The 18,517-nt window shown below is 50.9% G+C and overlaps 1 protein-coding gene across 1 annotated transcript in view; it reads right to left on the reverse strand.

The window, feature by feature from the left end:
* Positions 1-12,445: 12,445 nt before the first annotated feature.
* The window catches only part of LOC122543501 (uncharacterized), a 112,622-nt gene continuing 106,550 nt past the window's right edge, over positions 12,446-18,517 (reverse strand). Inside the window, exon 4 of the mRNA XM_087974204.1 lies at positions 12,446-16,297. Within this exon, the coding sequence (XP_087830330.1) occupies positions 15,034-16,297 (1,264 nt within the window). The 3' untranslated portion in view covers positions 12,446-15,033. The remainder of the gene's footprint in view (positions 16,298-18,517) is intronic.

The following is an 18,517-nucleotide window of genomic DNA, read 5'->3' on the forward strand; positions in this document are numbered from 1 at the left end:
AGTCCCACCTGCCAGCACCCAGACCATATCCCTCCAAACCCTTCCTATTCATATACCCATCCAAATGCCTCTTAAATGTTGCAATTGTACCAGTCTCCACCACATCCTCTGGCAGCTCATTCCATACACGTACCACCCTCTGTGTGAAAAAGCTGCTCCTTAGGTCTCTTTTATATCTTCCCCCTCTCACCCTAAACCTATGCCCTCTAGTTCTGGACTCCCCGACCCCAGGGAAAAGACTTTGTCTATTTATCCTAGTTAGGGGTAAATGTGGGGAATGGGTCTGGGTGGGTTACTCTTCAGAGGGTCAGTGTGGACTTGTTGTGGGACGGAGATTGTCTGGGTGGGAGATTTGCTGGTGTGATTCAGGAGGGATTAAACTGGTTTGGCAGGGGGGTGGGAATCAGAGCCATATGTCTGAGAGGGGGTCAGTTGCAGACGGGGCAGTGACAGGATGTAGTGAATCTATCAGGAAGGTTTCTTAACGCGTTGAAACAAAGGGATCAGTTGAGGTGTGTCTGCTTTAATGCAAGGAGTATCAGAAATAAGAGTGATGAACTTAGAGCATCATCAGTACTTGGGGGCTATGATATTATGGCCATAACAGAGACGTGGGTTTCACTGGGGCAGGAATGGTTGCTTGACATTCCAGGGTTTAGAATGTTCAAAAAGAACAGGGAGGGTGCCAGGAGGGGGCACGAAAAAGGCTTGGCAGGAAGGATTAGGGAGAACCCAAAGGCATTTTACTCACACATGAGGAATAAGAGAGTGATCAGGGAGAAGGTAGGGCCAATCAGAGATAGCGGAGGGAACTTGTGCGTGGAGTCTGAGCAGATAGGGGTAGTCCTAAATGAGTTTTGTGTTTTGGTTTTCACCAAGGAAAGGGGCCTTGTTGTGAATGAAAACTTTGAGGAGCTGGGATACAGGCTTCACCAGATCAAAATTGATGAAGTTGATGTGCTGGAAACTTTGGAAAACAGTAAGACTGGTTAGTCCACAGGGCCAGACCAGATTTATCCTACTGCTCCGGGAAGTGAGGTAGGAGGTTACTAAGCCGCTGGTGAGGATATTTGCCTCCTCAATCTCCACGGGAGTCGTACCAGAGGACTGGAAGGAGTAAAATGTTGTTCCTCTTTTCAAGAAGGGTAATAGGGAAATCCCTGGCATTTACAGATCAGTCAGTCTTACCTCTGTGGTCAGTAAAGTTTTGGAAAGTATTCTGAGGGATAAGAATTATGACTATTTGGCAAAACATAGTGTGATTAAAGGCAGTCAGCATGGCTTGAGTTCCTTGAGCAATGCATTTGATAAGGTTCCCCATGGTAGGCTCATTCATAAAGTCAGGAAGTATGGGATACAGGGAGATCTGGCTATCTGGATTCAGAATTGGCTGGCTGACAGAAGGCAGAGAATGGTTGTAGATGGAAAGTATTCTGCCTGGAAGTCAGTGTTGAGTGGGGTCCCGCAGGGCTCTGTTCATGGGCCTCTGCTCTTTGTAGTTTTTATAAATAACTTGGATGAGGAGGTTGAGGGATGGGTTAGTAAATTTGCAGATGACACAAAGGTTGGAGGTGTTGTCAATAGTATAGAGGGCTACTGCAGGCTGCAGCAGGATGGACAGGATGCAGAGCTGGGCTGAGAAATGGCAGATGGAGTTCATCTGGATAAATGTAAAGTGATGCATTTTGAAAGGCTGAACTCGAATGCTGAGTATAGGATTAAAGACAGGATTCTTGGCAGTGTGGAGGAACAGAGGGATCTGGGTGTGCAAGTTCATAGATCCCTCGAAGTTGCCACCCAAGTGGATAGGGTTGTTCAGAAAGCATATGGTGTTTTGGCTTTCATTAACAGGGAGATCGGGTTTAAGAGCTGCGAGGTTTTGCTGCAGCTCTACAAAACCCTGGTGAGACCACACTTGGAATATTGTGTCTGGTTCTGGTTGCCCTGCTATAGGAAAGATACAGGGGCTTTGGAGAGGGTGCAAAGAAGGTTTACCAGGATGCTGCCTGGACTGGAGGGCTTGCCTTATGAAGAAAGGTTGAAGAAGCTCAGATGTTTCTCTCTGGAGAGAAGGAGGAAGAGAGGAGACCTGATAGAGGTGTACAAAATAATGAGAGGCATGGATAGTGTCAATAACCAGAGACTTTTCCCCAGGGCAGGACTGACTGGTACGAGGGGTCATAGTTTTAAGATATGAGGGAAATGGTATAGAGGAGATGTCAGAGGTAGGTTCTTTACGCAGAGATTTGTGAATGCATGGGATGTGTTGCCAGCGGCGATGGTGGAAGCAGAGTCATTGGGGACATTTAAGCGTCTGCTGGCCATGCACATGGATAGCAGTGAGCTGAGAGGTGTGTAGGTTGTTATTATATTTTACATTAGGATTAAATCCCGGCACAACATCGTGGGCCAAAGGGCCTGTTCTGTGCTGTACTTTTCTATGTTCTGTGTTGGGCCGAAGGGCCTGTTTCCACACTGTGGGGATTCTAATCTAATCTAAAAGCCCAAGCTCAATGGGGTGAAATTGGTTGAGAAAGACGCACCTTTTATTGGCTCGACATCTCTCGATCAAAAACTGGCTGCCTGAGTGAGGTCCTAGTGAAAGAGCCACATCGCTCGATTCTGCACCACCCGTCCAGTGCCATATGCCTTACATTTACTGAATTCTTTTTATACAGGGAAAGCAGGGAGGGTGCATGGAGGTGGTGGTGCAGCAGTCTGTCATGGAGCTACATGTGATTGCAGTTAGATAAGGATTCCTCGAGGTATTGCTGCAATTAATATCCACGAGGGTTTGGAATCAACTCGGAGGAGGCGAGGACTGCTGATGCTGGACATAGCCGAGTGAAGGGTTTATGGTCAAAACGTCAATTCTCCTGCTTGTCAGATGCTGCCTGACCGGCTGTGCTTTTCCAGCACCCACTCTCTCGCCCCGTGAGGGTTTGGACCAATGCAGTAGAACCTCGATTATCCGAACATCAGTTATCCGAATTTCGGATTGTCCGAACAAGATCTTAAGGTCACGTAAAACAGCTCTCAGCATTCAGTTATCACTTCAACGGCATTACGGCGGGCATTGCTGGATAGCGGAGAGGTGTCCGGATACCCAGCACTCATAAAGTACCGCTTGTTTCCGAACGATGGATTGTCTGAACCAAATACTCCCCGGCCGTCTCGTTTGGATAATCGAGGTTCCACTGCATCCCTCGATTGCCTGCTGGGGTATCATCAGCCTGTGTCATTTCCCAGCAGACCAGAGACAGAACCTTTTACAAGGGCCTACCCCAGTTCACCAAATCTTTCTGGATGACGTGCTAGTAGCCAGAAAGCCCACGTTAGATCATTTCAGGAAGATGGACACATAATGTTTCCCCGAGGCGGGGGTGGGGGAGAGGGTATGCCTTTGGAGGGAATATTGTGTGTTCCAGGCACTCCCCCCCCCCCCCCCAGTGATTTACTGGAGTTGGAGTATAGGTAAGATGTGATTATACCCATTGGAAGTTGAAGTGAGGGTGATCAAAGGTGCCCAGCTCTCACCTCTCTCCTTGGTTCGGTGAATGATTGCAGAATATTTGTCCATAACCTGGCCTCCATCATGGCACCCCTTACATTTGCTGTTGAAGGACAGTCAGCTTTGGAAACGGTCTTGTAGCCACAGTGTGAAACGTGAAAGGGTTCAGAAAAGATTAGCAAGCATGTAGGAGGGTTTCAACTATAGGGAGAGGCTGAATAGACTGAGGCTCAGGAATCCACCAACCATCCAAGCGACTGGCGTCCTGAAGCACATCCTCTCTTCACACACGTACTGGGTGACACCCGATTCTGAGAAAGGGCAGAAGGAAGGGTTATAGAGGAAACATTTCAAAGGACACGCAGGATGTAGGGTCGAAACATGGGCTGGGAAGGCAAGTTTGGTGTAGGGAAACGGCCCAGGTGGGGAGGAATTGGTTAGATGTGTTCAGGAAAAGGTTTTTTTTTCGAGATTTAGATGTAGCGACCACAGAGGGAGCAAAACCATACTTTCCCTTGGGAAATAAGGCAGGGAAAGCGACTGAGGTGTTAATGGAGGAGCACATTGGGACCAGTGATCCTATTTCTACTAGTTTTAAAACAGTTATGGAAAAAGAGAGGCCTAACTGAAAAGTTCCAAATGGGAGCAAGGTCAATTTTGATGGGAACAGACAGGAATGCCCAAAAGTTGATTTGGGTAGGCAGTTCACAGGTCAAGGAGAAAGTGAGGGCTGCAGATGCTGGAGATCAGAGCTGAAAATGTGTTGCTGGAAAAGCGCAGCAGGTCAGGCAGCATCCAAGGAGCCGGAGAATCGACGTTTCGGGCATAAGCCCTTCTTCAGTTCACAGGTCAAGGCTTGACTGGCAAGTGGATGGTGGGGGAGGGGGGGCTTCAGAAGTGTCATCACTAGAGTTCAGAGACACTATGTTCCTAGAAAAGTGAAGGTGAGGCTGGTAAAAATAGGGAATACTAGATGACTAGAGATATCGAGGCCATGGTCAAGAAAAAGGAGGTATAGACAGCTGGAATCAAGTGATTCCCTTGAGGAGTATAGAGGGAGCATTCTTAAAAGGGAAATCAGGAGAGCCTAAAGGGGACATGAGATAGCCATGACAGCTAAGGTTAAGGAGAACGCAAAGACATTCTACAAATGCATAAAGGGCATAAAAGCAACAGCCCCTGAGGATAAACAACACTGTCCTTGTGTGGAACTACAAGAGATGGGTGAGATCCTAACTGAATATTGTGCCTCAGCATTTACTGTGGAGAAAGACATGGAAGCGAGGGAACTTGGGGAAATCAATAGTGATCTCTTAAAAACAGTCCACATTAGGGAAGAGCTGCTCCTGGAGCTCTTAAAATGCACAAAGGTAGGTAGATCTCTGGGACCCGATCAAGTGTGGGCCCGGGACTTTGTGGGAAGCTAAGGAAGAAATTGCGGGGCACCGAGCAGCGATATTTGTATCACCTACAGCCATGGGTGAGGTGCTGGAAGTTCAGAGGTTGTCTAATACTGTGCCATTATTTAAGAAATGCTGTAAGGACAAGCCAGGGTACTATAGACTGGTGAGCCTTACCTCAGCGGCAGGTAAGTTGTTAGAGGGGATTCCGACTGACCTGATTTAAACCCATTTGGAGAATCAAGGACTGATTAGGGATAGTCAACATGGCTTTGTGCGTGGGGAATCGTGTTGAGATTCTGCACAGTAGATTAGTTAGTAAGGTTAGATCACATGGGAGAGCTGAGAGAGCTAGCCAACTGGATACCAAGATTAGCTTGATAGTCGGAGCCTGAAGGTGGGGTTTGAGGTTGTTTTATGGACTGGACGTCTGTGACCAGTTGTGTGCCACAGAGATCAGTGTTGTTGTGAATGAGAATATAGGAAGCAGGTTTCATCAGTTTGCTGATGACAAACATTGACAGTATGGAGGACAGTGAATGTTACCTAAAGAGTACAATGGGATCAGCTGGGCCAATGTGCTGAGGAGTGGCAGATGAAGAGAATAATATTGTGTCGAACGTGATGCCAAACATAACTAATCCCTTCTGTCTGCCTTTAATCCACATCCCTCCATTCCTTAGATATTCATGTGGTTATCTAAAAGTCCATTAAACGCCCCTATCATATATCCCTCCACCACCACCCTGGCAGCGCATTCCACACTCCTACCACTCTCTGTGTAAAAAGACTTGCCCCTCACATCTCCTTTCAACTTTCCCTCTCTACCTTCAATATAAATATGCCCCATAGTATTAGACATGTCAGCAATACGAAAAGGATTCTGTCAACCCTATCTGTGCATCTCATCATTTTATAGATGTCTATCAAGCTTCCCCTCAGCCTCTGTCACTCCAGAGAAAACAATCCGGGTTTTTCCAGCCTCTCCTTATAGCTCATACCCTCTTATCCAGCAGCACCTGGGTAAACTTCGTCTGCACCCTCTCCAAAGAATCCCCATCCTTCCTGTAATGTGGTGACCAGAATTGAACACAAAATGCTAAGTGCGGCCTAACCAAAGTCTTATAGAGCTGCAACATGGCATCCTGACTCTTGTACTCAATGCCCCGATTAATAAAGGCAATAATGCCATACATCTTCTTTACCCCCATATCGACCTGTGTAGCCAATTTCAGCTATGGGCTTGAATCCCAATGTCTCCCTTACATCAGTGCTGTTTAAGACCTTGCCATTAACTCGATACTTGCCCTGAACACTCGATCTCCCAAAGTGCAGCACCTCACACTTACCCAGATTAAACTCCATCTGCCATTTCTCTGCCCATATCTGCAACTGATCTACATCTCACTGTGCCATTTGACAACCTTCTCCACCATCCACGACTCCATCGATCTTTGTGTTGTCTGCAAACTTATTCATTCACCCATTTACGTTTTCATCCAAGTCATTTATATGTATATCACAGAGGTTCCAGTACAGATCCCTGCAGATCTTTCCTATTCACAGACTTCCCCCAGTCAGAAAACACCCCTCCCATCACTACCCTCTGTCTTCAATGAGCAATTCTGAATCCAAATAGCCAAGTCACTGTGGATCCCATGCATCTTAATCTTCTGCATGAGCCTAGCATGAGGGACCATGTCGAAAGCCTTACTACAGTCCATGTAGACAACATCTACTACTCTGCCCTTCATCAAAATGTAGAGTAATATGTGTGTGTGTTTTACCCTTTGGAGGGTCGGTGTGGACTTGTTGAGCTAAAGGACCTGTTTCCATGCTGTAGGGATTCTGTGGGCGGCACGCTGGCTCAGTGGTTAGCACTGCTGCCTCACAGCACCAGGGACCCGGGTTCGATGCCAGCCTCGGGCAACTGTCTGTGTGGAGTTTGCACATTCTCTCTGTGTCTGTGTGGGGTGCTCCGGTTTCCTTCCACAGTCCAAAGATGTGCGGGTCAGGGTGAATTGGCCACGCTAAATTGCCCGTAGAGTTAGGTACATTAGTCAGAGGGAAATGGGGCTGGGTGGATTGCTCTTCGAAGGATTAGTGTGGACTTGTTGGGCTGAAGGGCCTGTTTCCGCACTGTAGGGAATCCAATCAAATCTAATCTAATCAGTTTTGTCACCACCTCAAAAAAGTTCAAGTTAGTAAGACATGACCTACCCTGCACAAAGCCATGCTGACTGTCCCTTATTGGGCCATGCTTTTCCAAATGCGCATAATTCCTAACCCTGAAATTCTCTCCAATAGCTTCCCACCCACAGATGTGAGACTCCCTGGCCTACGGTTTCCTGGATTATCCCTATTTCCCTTCTTAAATAGAGGAATGATATTAGCTCCTAACAGTCCTCCCAGACCTCTCTAGTGGCTAATGAGGATACAAAGATCTCGGTTAACACCCCAGTAATCTCCTCTCTTGCCTCAACCAATAACCTGGGGTAGATTGAATCAGGTCCTGGGGATATATCCACCTTTATACTCCACACCATTTATTTGTTAATCTCAAAATGCCGTAGCACGTTAGTATACTCCACAGTAATCTCACAAGCCTCCATGTTATTCTGCTTGGTGAATACCAATGCAAAGTACTCATTTAGGATTTCACCCACGTTCTCTGCCTCCAAGCACAAGTGCCGTCTGTTACCCTTGAGCGAGTCCGACCCTCTCCCTAGTTTTCCTCTCGTTTTTAATGTCGGTACAAAATACCCTTGGGATTCTCTTTCAGTTTACTGCCAAGGTCATTTCACGGCCCCCTTCCTGCTCCCCTAATTCCCTGCTTTCTTCATTTTCCTCATAGGTCCTATTCAATTTTAGATTGCTTCTGTTTTGACCAAATTCCCAACCTTTTCCCATTATCCAAGGGTCCCTCACCTTGCCATCTTTGACCTTCCTCCTTATTGGAACATGCCAGTCCTAAACTGCTTAGCACTGGTTAGAGAGACTGGAATATTCATTCCCCCCACCCCCCCAGCCAACTTGGAGCCTGCTCTCTGCTATGGGATATGGTAGAACTTCTCTCTGCTCAATTGATGCATCCAATATATTGTTTAAGTTGGGATCTGGGTGTCTGTTTATAAATAAACGCTTAGGTATACATGTGTACATATGTATAAACATGCATTTATTAGCAAGGTTTGAGAAGATTTGTAGCTCAGGTTGAGGTTCTGGATGTAAGTTTGCTTGCTGAGCTGGGAGGTTTGTTTTCAGACGTTTCGTCACCCTACTTCTTCAGTGGGCCTCAGGGCGAAGCACTACTAATGGTTTGTCCTTTCTATTCATCTGTTTGGGTTTCTTTGGGTGATGTCATTTCCTGTGGTGATGTCATTTCCGGTTCTTTTTCTCAGGCATGCATACTAATTTACAAGCATTTATACAAATGTAACTTACCTGTGTCAAAATGTATAAATGTGAATAAATATTTACACACACACATATGTATCAGCATGTATAAATGAATATAAATGTGTTGTGTTTATATTCATGCACACAATGTGTTTTAATGGGCACATACAAAAATATGAGGAGAAAGTGAGGTCTGCAGATGCTGGAGATCAGAGCTGGAAATGTGTTGCTGGAAAAGCGCAGCAGGTCAGGCAGCATCCAGGGAACAGGAGAATCGACGTTTCGGGCATAAGCCCTTCTTCACACAAAAATATGTACAGACAGGTGTGCATATGTCAACATGTGTATGCAAATGTACACATTACATGTATGTTTGTATATACACTATACAGGAAGACACGTGGATGTAAAATGTATGTGAATATTTAAATAAATGTGTATACTTTATATAAATGTGTCTATATATAAACAAATGTGTATGCTTATATAGATGTAATTATATATACACTTAAATATGCATGTATCTTATAAATATACATGCATATGTATGTGTGGGTGTGTATATATATAGACAAGTCCATGTAACTGTATACGCATACATGCATGTCTATTGAAAGCTCAAACTTGGGTATATCTGCTGTACCCTGACAAGTGTTTCACACATTACTCATCATTCTACAAATACAACAGAAATATAAATGTGCAAGTTCTATGAAATGCATAACGTCAAAGGAACTTGGATTATTTTGACCTTATAGAATCCCTGGTGTTGAAATAGGCCATTCGCCCGCTCAAGTGCACAGGGACCATCTGAAGAGCATCCCACCCAGACCCACCTCCCTACCCTATCTTAGCAACCTGGCATTTCCCAAGGCTAACCCACTTAACATGAAGACTATGGGCATTTTAGCATGGCCAATTCACCTTGACCTGCACATCTTTGGACTGTGGGAGGAAACTGGAGCACCCGGAGGAACCCCACACAGACACGAGGAGAATGTGCAAACTCCACACAGACAGTCACCCAGGGCTGGTCCCTGGCATTGAGGAAGCAGTGCTAACCACTGAGCCACCATGCCCGCACTCTTTTTGTAAGCTCAGCATTGCTCTCACCCCTTCCCTTCCCCAGTCAAACCTGCCAGTCCTGTGCTTTCTAACCCACACCTCCCACAACTGTCCTGTCTACATTGATTAATCCTCCCAGTGTCTGCTCTCTACCAAGCAAGTTCTGCTGTTACCACAATTTCATCCAACTGCCTTCAGCAAGGTCACACAGCGCCAGGGACTCTGGTTCGATTCCTACCTTGGCCAACTCTCTGTGTGTGGAGTTTGCACATTCTCCCCGTGTCTGCGTGGGTTCCCTCTGGCTGTTTAGATGTGCATGTCAGGTGAATTGGCCATGCTAAATTGCCACCTCAGGGGTAAATATTGGGTTGGGGAATGGGACTGGGTGGGTTACTCTTCAGAGGGTCGGTGTGGACTTGTTGGGCTGAAGGGTCTGTTTCCACACTGTAGGGGAATCTAATGTAAAAAAAGTCTCTTCCCTGTTTCATCACTAAGGGTTCCAGGCATGCCTGCTGTTGCTCCGAGATATCTCCCTCAAAACAATCTGACTGTCAATGAGCTGGCCAACATTCATGCAAGTTGTGCATTCAACTCCCTCCGATTTGGGCTCCTGGTTTTCATTGGAAAAAAAAAGTTGAGTACAGGAGGAGGAAATCATTGCAGCAGTACAGGGCCTGGGAAGACAACATCTGGAGTAGAACATGCAGTTTTGGCTTCCTTACCTTTGAAGGGTATACACATTGCTCGGGAGGCACTGCTCGTGGAAGCTAACTCTGCTGATTTTGGGGTTGACAGCACAAGATTGGTTCAACCACTGGGAAAAAAAAGGTGTTGTGAACCTTGAAAGAATTCAGAGAAGATGTACAAACATGCTGCCAGGGTTGGAGGGTTTGAGCTATAGGGAGAGGCTGAACAGGCTGGAGCTGTTTTCCCCAGAGCGTCGGAGGCAGAGGGGTGACCTTATAGAGGTCTATAAAGTCGCGAGGGACATGGATAGGGTCAACAGCCAAAGTCTTCTCCCCAGGGTAAAGGCGTCCAAAACTAGAGGGCACAGATTTAAGGTGAGAGGGGAAATGTTTAAAAGGGACCTCAGGGGCACACAGAGGATGGTGCGTGTATGGAGTGAGCTGTGAGAGGATAGGTATATGAATAGGAAGGGCTGAGCGATATGAGCCAAGTGCTGGCAGTGATGAAGGTAGGATATCTGGTCAACATGGATGAGTTGGACTGAAGAATCTGCTTCCTTGCTGTACAGCTTTATGCCTCTATTACTGGGCCTTAGAAATATAAGAGGGGATCTGTTTGAAACATATAAAATTGGGAAAGGGGAGACAGACCAGATGCAGGATGTTTTACCTGGCCTATACATCCATGAAGATAATGGGTAGTTAAGCAGTCTTCTCGTATACTTCCTTATTTTGGTCAAAACATTGAACACAAGAGCAAGGTGGTTTCAACGGGGCTGCATATAATGTGAGGTGAAAGTGAGGACTGCAGATGTGGTGCTGGAAAAGCACAGCAGGTCAGGCAGCATCTGAGAAGCAGTTTTGCTCGAAATGTCGACTCTTCTGCTCCTCGGATGTTTCCTGATCTGCTGTGCTTTTCCAGCACCACACGCTCGACTGCATAGAATATCAGTCAGGCCAAAGGCGGAGTATCAGGTACTGTTCCTGTCACCACACTGGAGGAAAGAGGTTATGGCACAGGATGACTGATCAGGATGTTGCCTGGGATGGAGCGGTTCAGCTATGGAGACAGAATGGATAACGCTGGGGTTGTTTTCCCTTGAGCAGAAATGCTGAGGAGAGGTATGATTGAGGTGTACAAAGCTGTGAGGGGCCACTGACAGGGTACGTAGGCAGGACCCTCTCCCCTCAGGAGACACACCAATAACCAACGAGGTGCAGTTTCAAAGCAACAAACCAGAGGATTAAAGGGGTTCTGTGGAAACCGCTTCTCACCCACACTGAGTGGTGGGGCATGTGCAATTCTCTGCCGTAAAGGGTGCTAGAAAGGGGTTCTGTGGAAACCGCTTCTCACCCACACTGAGTGGTGGGGCATGTGCAATTCTCTGCCGTAAAGGGTGCTAGAAATGGGAATCCCTAAGATACAAACACAAAGCAATACAACGTGCCAGGTCATGGGGGCTAAGTGCTGGAAAATGGGGATCAGAATATATGGATGTTTGACACCCGACATTGGATTGCCTTCTTTAGAGGACAGAAGACTAACAGCAGACATGCTTGAGGTCGGGAAGATTGAGGGGCATTGACAGGGTGAATAGAGAGCAGCTGTACCCATTGGTTGAAGGGTCAATCACGAAAGGACATAGGGATTCTTTGAAAACTACAGCGTGGAAACAGGCCCTTCGGCCCAACATGTCCACACCAACCCTCTGAAGAGTAACCCACCCAGACCTATATTACTCTACATATTTCCCCCTGACTAATGCACCTAACCTACACATCCCTGAACACTATGGGCAACTTAGCACGGCCAATTCACCCTATCTTTGGATTGTGGGAGGAAACCCACACAGACACGGGGAGAATGTGCAAACTCCACACAGACAGTTGCCTGTGGCTGGATTCGAACCCGGGTCCCTGGCACCGTCAGGCAGCAGTGCTAACCACTGAGCCATCGTAATGTTTGAGGATAAGGGGCAGGAGATTCAGAGAGGAAAAAAAAAACCATGGTGGGAATCTGGAATGCACATGATGGTGGCTGGCGACCTTACAATCTTTAGAAAAAATATCTGGACGAGTACTTCAAAAATCATTACATTCAGGGAAATGGGACAAGTGCAGAGAGTTCGGATTAGCACACTTTCAGTGGTAATTATGTGGGCCAAAGTGCTATTCTGTGCTGTATGGATCTATGGCATGGACAGAATCGGCTGTAGGGCCTTGTTCAGTACTGTAACAGAAACTCCATGGCTCTGTGATACAGTCACTATCCCCCAGCCACTCCTGTCTGGTGTCTAACCGTTCTGGCCTTCCTCAGAAGACCCACAGTGTGACTCCCCATTCGGCAAAATTGACCCACATTGTCCAAGTTCCAAACTCCAAGATAAATCAATGTGTTGGCTTTTATTGGACAGACAGAAAGTACAAGCCATCTATATGTCTAGATACTTACAAATAGGATAGTGATCGAGAGGACATGAAATGTTCAAATCGAGTGAACTCTCAGCACTGAATACCAAACAACCAAAGACTAGTCAGATTTCCACAGAGAGAGAGATCCGAGCCTGGACAGGAGATGTTAGGTGAGCTGATGGGATGATGCCAGTTGGAGATCCCTTGCTGGCACCTGGTAGAGTGTGCCTTTTTTCATCAGAAGATCATGGCAATCTCACCCAAACATTGTTCCCCTGCCCGGCGTGTTTTTTGTTTGGTTCTCTCCTCCCAGCCCCTCCCAATAGCCCCAGGCTTTTAAGAACAAAAATCAGAGATTTCCACAGATGAGGCCACCCCACTTTGCATGTGTCCTTTGGTCCGTGTATTAGCTTATCCCCAAGTGTATTCTGAACATACTGATGTGACCACTGCCACGGGTGACGTTTTGTTTGTTCTCCTCTCCTTCCCTGTTCGATGTTCATCAGCCGATGTCTAACATGGGCCCACAGTGTGTTCACTATATAACCTACACTGCTTTCGCTGACTGCAGCTAACTATCCCCCTTTCTCAGCTCCATCGGACTATTCACCTACAATAAGATATACTGGCCCGAAGGCCTCTCTCTCCATCCATCCTCCTGACTGGTCAACAGACGCTTTTCGCAAGGAGTGCTTCGGAGATTGCAGCCTCCCCCGCGCTGATCTCTCTGGTCGGTTGGGGGTTACAGACACCATCAAGCTTTCACCTCCCCCTTCTTCACCCTGGCAGCACAAATGCTTGCTCCTGGTGCTTCTCCAAATCTCTGACCGCCGCTCGGCTTTCTGGAGTTGGACGCTTGCAGGTGAGTCCAACAGTCACGTCTCATGATCCAAAACTCTCAGTGGCTCCTCTACATTCCACTGGGTTCACATTTCTCTCACCTTTAGCAACCGCCTCTCCTCTTCTCTCTGTGTACACTTCAGTCTCTCTCTCTCCCTCGGCGCCCTCTCCGTGCACACTTCAGTCTCTCTCCCTTGGTGCCCTCTGCCCCCCCCCGTGTACACTTTCGTCTCTCTCCCTTGGCGCCCTCTCCCCCTCTCTGTGCACACTCCCGTCTCTCTCCCTCAGCGCCCCTCCCCCTTTCTGTGTACACGTCAGTCTCTCCCCCTCGGCGCCCTCTCTGTGCACACTTCAGTCTTGGCCCCCTCTCCCTCTCTGTACACTTCAGTCTCTCTCCCTTTATTGCCCTCTCTGTGTACACTTCAGTCTCTCTCCCTCGGCGCCCTCTCCAGTTTCTCTCCCTCGGTGCCCTCTCTGTCCACACTTCAGTCTCTCCCCCTCTCTGTGCACACTTCAGTCTGTCTCCCTTGGCGCCCTCCTCCTCCTCTTCATCTCTCCAGTCTGTCAGCCTCAGCGCCCTCGTTTCTGTCCCTCTCTTCCTCGCATGACTTGAGTGTTGGGAATGGCACCACCCAGCGTCCTCTGGGGCCACCCACACTTACCGGCAGACACAGCCTGGTACCCCAGGAGGTGTAGTTGGCTGGGTGGTGAGTTTGTCGACATCAGCTGGGGAGTTCGCCCCTTCAGACCCCGCCACAATCAACATTGGTAACCCGGGGGGGGGGCCCACGGGTCACCTTCGGTGTGTGCGTGTCTGTGTGTGCATGTGCGCTCGCGCGCGCACCCCTCGTTGGTGGTTTGGGCCCTTCCGTACGATGAGGGGGCCTTGCTCCCATGGGGATTCGTTGGAAACGACACATCACCTGCTCCTCCCGTGAGCACTCAAACATCAGTTCCTTCGGTCAGTCACAGCCAGCCATTTGTTCACCTGCTCTGGTTGCCATTGAACGGGGGACAGTAAACGCTGTGCACGGCCCAGGAAGACAGAGCTGGAGCTGTGGCAATTGTCCCTCTTGCAGCAGGAACCGGCTCGCTCTCCCTCCAGCGCTGCCTTTCCATCTCTGCAGCCACCCGACCAGGAGCCAGCCCTCCCTTGCGGCACCGCACCAAGCCTCACCAGCGATGACGGAGAGTCGGGGAAAGATCCCATGTCTTGTACAGCGATGGCTCACTGCGACTGACCTTCGCAATCGTCTGGTTTTGAGCCCCTGTAGCCCCTTCCTCGCCTCCCTCCAGCGTTGACCCGCCCTTCTCTGAAGACGCGCCCATCTCCCCTGCCCCCTTTACGCCCTCCCTTCGGTGGATAGCGCTGGGGGAAGGGGACACGGGGAAGGGAGAGAAAGATGCCCAGGCGGAGCCTCCATTGCTGTGGGGCTCCCTGGCACTCAGCAGTGCCCGCCGCAGCGCTCTACCTCACACGCCTCCTGCAGCGGGCACTCTCGGGCCCAGCCCTCCCACCCCTGGCGTTGTCTGTGCCCCCCCCAGCAAGCCGTGTGGGGCGGGTGTGGGGAGCTGGCGGCGTTGCTGCAGGAAGGGCAGCGTGCCGGGATAGCAAGTGAGTGCCCGATGTCCCCCGTCTCCCTGGCGCGCGGTGACCAAGTGGGGAGGGGATCCGGAGGTAGGGAGGGGAGGAGGGGGTGCAGCCTCTCTCTCTCTCTCTCTACACCTGGAACTGCACGTAGACCACGGGGTCGGCAGCTTGCTGTGGCTGGCCGGGCACCGCGCACTGGTGGGCCAGCAGCTCTGGCCACTGGGCGAAGCCCTTGCCGCAGGCAGAGCAGATGAAGGGCCTCTGGCCGCTGGCGTGCAGCCGCTGGTGCCGCAGCAGGTGGGAGGACTGGGTGAACTCCTTGTTGCAGACGGGGCAGACGAAGGGCCGCTCGCCGGTGTGCACCCGCTGGTGGGTCAGCAGGTGCGAGAGCTGCCGGAAGCGCTTGCCGCAGAGCGGGCAGCCGCACGGCCGCTCATCGGTGTGCACCCGCTGGTGCTTGACCAGCTCCTCCGAGCCCTTGAAGGTCTTGCCGCAGTCGGGGCACTTGAAGGGCCGGGCGTCGGTGTGCACCCGCCGGTGAGTGACCAGGTGGGAGCTGCGGGTGAAGCCCTTGCCGCAGACGCCGCAGGTGAAGGGCCGCTCGCCGGTGTGGATGCGCTGGTGGGTGAGCAGGTGGGAGCTGCGGGTGAAGCCCTTACCGCACATGGAGCAGGTGAAGGGCCGCTCGCCGGTGTGGATGCGCTGGTGGGTGAGCAGGCTGGACGCCTGGGTGAACTCCTTGCCGCACAGTGTGCAGTTGAAGGGCCGCTCGCCGGTGTGTGTGCGCTGGTGGATCTGCAGGTTGGACGAGCCGGTGAAGCCCTTGCCGCACACGGAGCAGGTGAAGGGCCGCTCGCCCGAGTGGATGCGCTGGTGGGTGAGCAGGTTGGACGTCTGGGTGAACCGCTTGCCGCACACCGAGCAGCTGAAGGGCCGCTCGCCGGTGTGGCTGCGCCAGTGGGTCTCCAGCTTGGACGGGTAGCTGAAGCCCTTGCCGCAGACTCCGCACTTGTAGGGCTGCTCGCCGGCGTCGGCGCACTTGTGCATCATGAGGCTATCGGAGCCGCTGAAGGTGCGGTCGCAGATCGAGCACGTGTACGGCTTCTCGTGGCTGTGCAGGTTACAGTGGTTTCTCAGGCTGTGCAGCTGGTTGAAGCTCTTGCCGCAGTCGGAGCACTGGAAGACGCGGCCCCGCGTGTGCGTGTCCCGGTGCTTCTCCATCCACACCAGGGTCTTGAACCGCTTCCCACAGACGGCGCAGACAAAGCCCTCGCCGGCCTTCAGGGAGCGGGGGAAGACCGGCCGCACAGAGTCCAACGGGCAATTGCCGGCTTCGGGGCATTGAGGCGCCTGCGCCGTCTTGCTCTTCTCCACCTTCCCACGCCGCGGCGCCCTGCGGAAGGAATGGACAAAGAGGCGTTACCGTGGAGGCACAGCCACGGGCCTCCCAGAGCCAAAGGCACCAAATGGTTACCCTGCCCACCACCAAAACCAGACTCAACCATGGCCTCGCTGGATCACCAATGAACCATACTCCCAGGCTAACCTGAACCCAGCCGGGGACGGGAGAGGGAGAGGAAAGGAAGGAGGGAGGGAGGGGGTAGGGAGAGGGGTAGAGATAGGGAGGAGAGAGAGGGGAAGAGAGAGAGAGTGCGCGCGAGAGAGAGAGAGCGTGAGGGAGCGCGCGCGAGAGAGAGAGAGCGTGAGGGAGCGCGAGCGAGAGAGAGAGCGCGCGAGAGAGAGTGCGCGCAAGAGAGAGAGCGCGAGAGAGAGAGAGAGCGTGAGGGAGCGCGAGCGAGAGAGAGAGAGCGTGAGGGAGCGCGAGCGAGAGAGAGAGCGCGCGAGAGAGAGAGTGCGCGCGAGAGAGAGAGCGCGCGAGAGAGAGTGCGCGCGAGAGAGAGTGCGCGCGAGAGAGAGAGCGCGAGAGAGAGAGCGCGCGAGAGAGAGAGCGCGAGAGAGAGAGAGCGCGAGAGAGAGAGAGCGCGAGAGAGAGAGAGCGCGAGAGAGAGAGAGCGCGAGAGAGAGAGAGCGCGAGAGAGAGAGTGCGCGCGAGAGAGAGAGCGCGCGAGAGAGAGCGCGCGCGAGAGAGAGAGCGCGCGAGAGAGAGCGCGCGAGAGAGAGAGAGCGCGAGAGAGAGAGAGCGCGAGAGAGAGAGAGCGCGAGAGAGAGAGAGCGCGAGAGAGAGAGAGCGCGAGAGAGAGAGCACGCGAGAGAGAGAGAGCGCGAGAGAGAGAGAGCGCGAGAGAGAGAGAGCGCGAGAGAGAGAGAGCGCGAGAGAGAGAGAGAGAGCGCGAGAGAGAGAGCGCGCGAGAGAGAGAGCGCGAGAGAGAGAGAGCGCGAGAGAGAGAGAGCGCGAGAGAGAGAGAGCGCGAGAGAGAGAGAGCGCGAGAGAGAGAGAGCGCGAGAGAGAGAGCGCGCGAGAGAGAGAGCGCGAGAGAGAGAGAGCGCGAGAGAGAGAGAGCGCGAGAGAGAGAGAGCGCGAGAGAGAGAGAGCGCGAGAGAGAGAGAGAGAGCGCGAGAGAGAGAGCGCGCGAGAGAGAGAGCGCGAGAGAGAGAGAGCGCGAGAGAGAGAGAGCGCGAGAGAGAGAGAGTGCGAGAGAGAGCGCGAGCAAGAGAGCGTGAGAGAGAGCGCGAGCGAGAGCACACAGGAAGCACGAGGTTCCTGCAGCTCCTCTCTCGGACTGAATTCTGGTTCCCCACTGTCCCTCATTCACTCGCAGGAGCTTGTTTTCCAGTTTCTTCTCAGTTCCACACTCCTCCCCAGCCTTTCCCGGACTGGATGGAGCCTCCCATTCGCTAGTTAACCTCTGCCTCTCGGACCGGGGTCCAGTTCCACGCTTACTGGTTGTTCTCTTTCTCTCAGATTGGGTTCATTGCAGAATCTCACCTTCCAGTCTCTCCCTCGCGCTCTCTGACCCAGGGATGAATTCCACACTGACTGACTCCACACTCTCCCTCCGTCTCTCGGACTGGGTTTAGTTCTAAACTCTCTGGTTGACCTCTCTCTCTCTCTCTCGATCTGGGTTCAGGTGAACTCCCACTTCTCCCTCTCTCTCTGAGTGGCTTCAGTTCCACACACTCAAGTGCCTGTCTCTTAACTCTTGGACGGGGATCAATTGTTGATAAAGTGTTGGAAAAGGTCATAAGAGATAGGATTTATAACCATCTAGAAAAGAATAATCTGATCAGGGACAGTCAGCACGGTTTTGTGAAGGGTAGGCCGCGCCTCACAAATCTTATTGAGCTTTTTGACAAAGTGACCAAACAGGTTGATGAGAGTAAACTGGTTGATGTTGTGTATATGGATTTCAGCAAGGCGTTCGATAAGGTTCCCCACAGCAGGCTATTGTACAAAATGCGGAGGAATGGGATTGTGGGAGACATAGCAGTTTGGATCAGTAATTGGCTTGCTGAAAGAAGACAGAGGGTTGTAGTTGATGGAACATGTTCATCTTCATGTCCAGTTACTAGCGGCGTACCGCAATGGTCACTGCTGTACGTCATTTTTATAAATGACCTGGATGAGGGCTTAGAAGGGTGGGTTAGTAAATTGGCAGACGACACTAAGGTCGTTGGAGTTGTGGATAGTGACGAAGGATGTACTAAGTTGCAG

This window comes from Chiloscyllium plagiosum, unplaced genomic scaffold (genome assembly GCF_037043375.1).
Source record: "Chiloscyllium plagiosum isolate Xiang-an unplaced genomic scaffold, Cpla_swu_hap1 HiC_scaffold_27, whole genome shotgun sequence".
In the NCBI taxonomy this organism is placed as follows: domain Eukaryota; kingdom Metazoa; phylum Chordata; class Chondrichthyes; order Orectolobiformes; family Hemiscylliidae; genus Chiloscyllium; species Chiloscyllium plagiosum.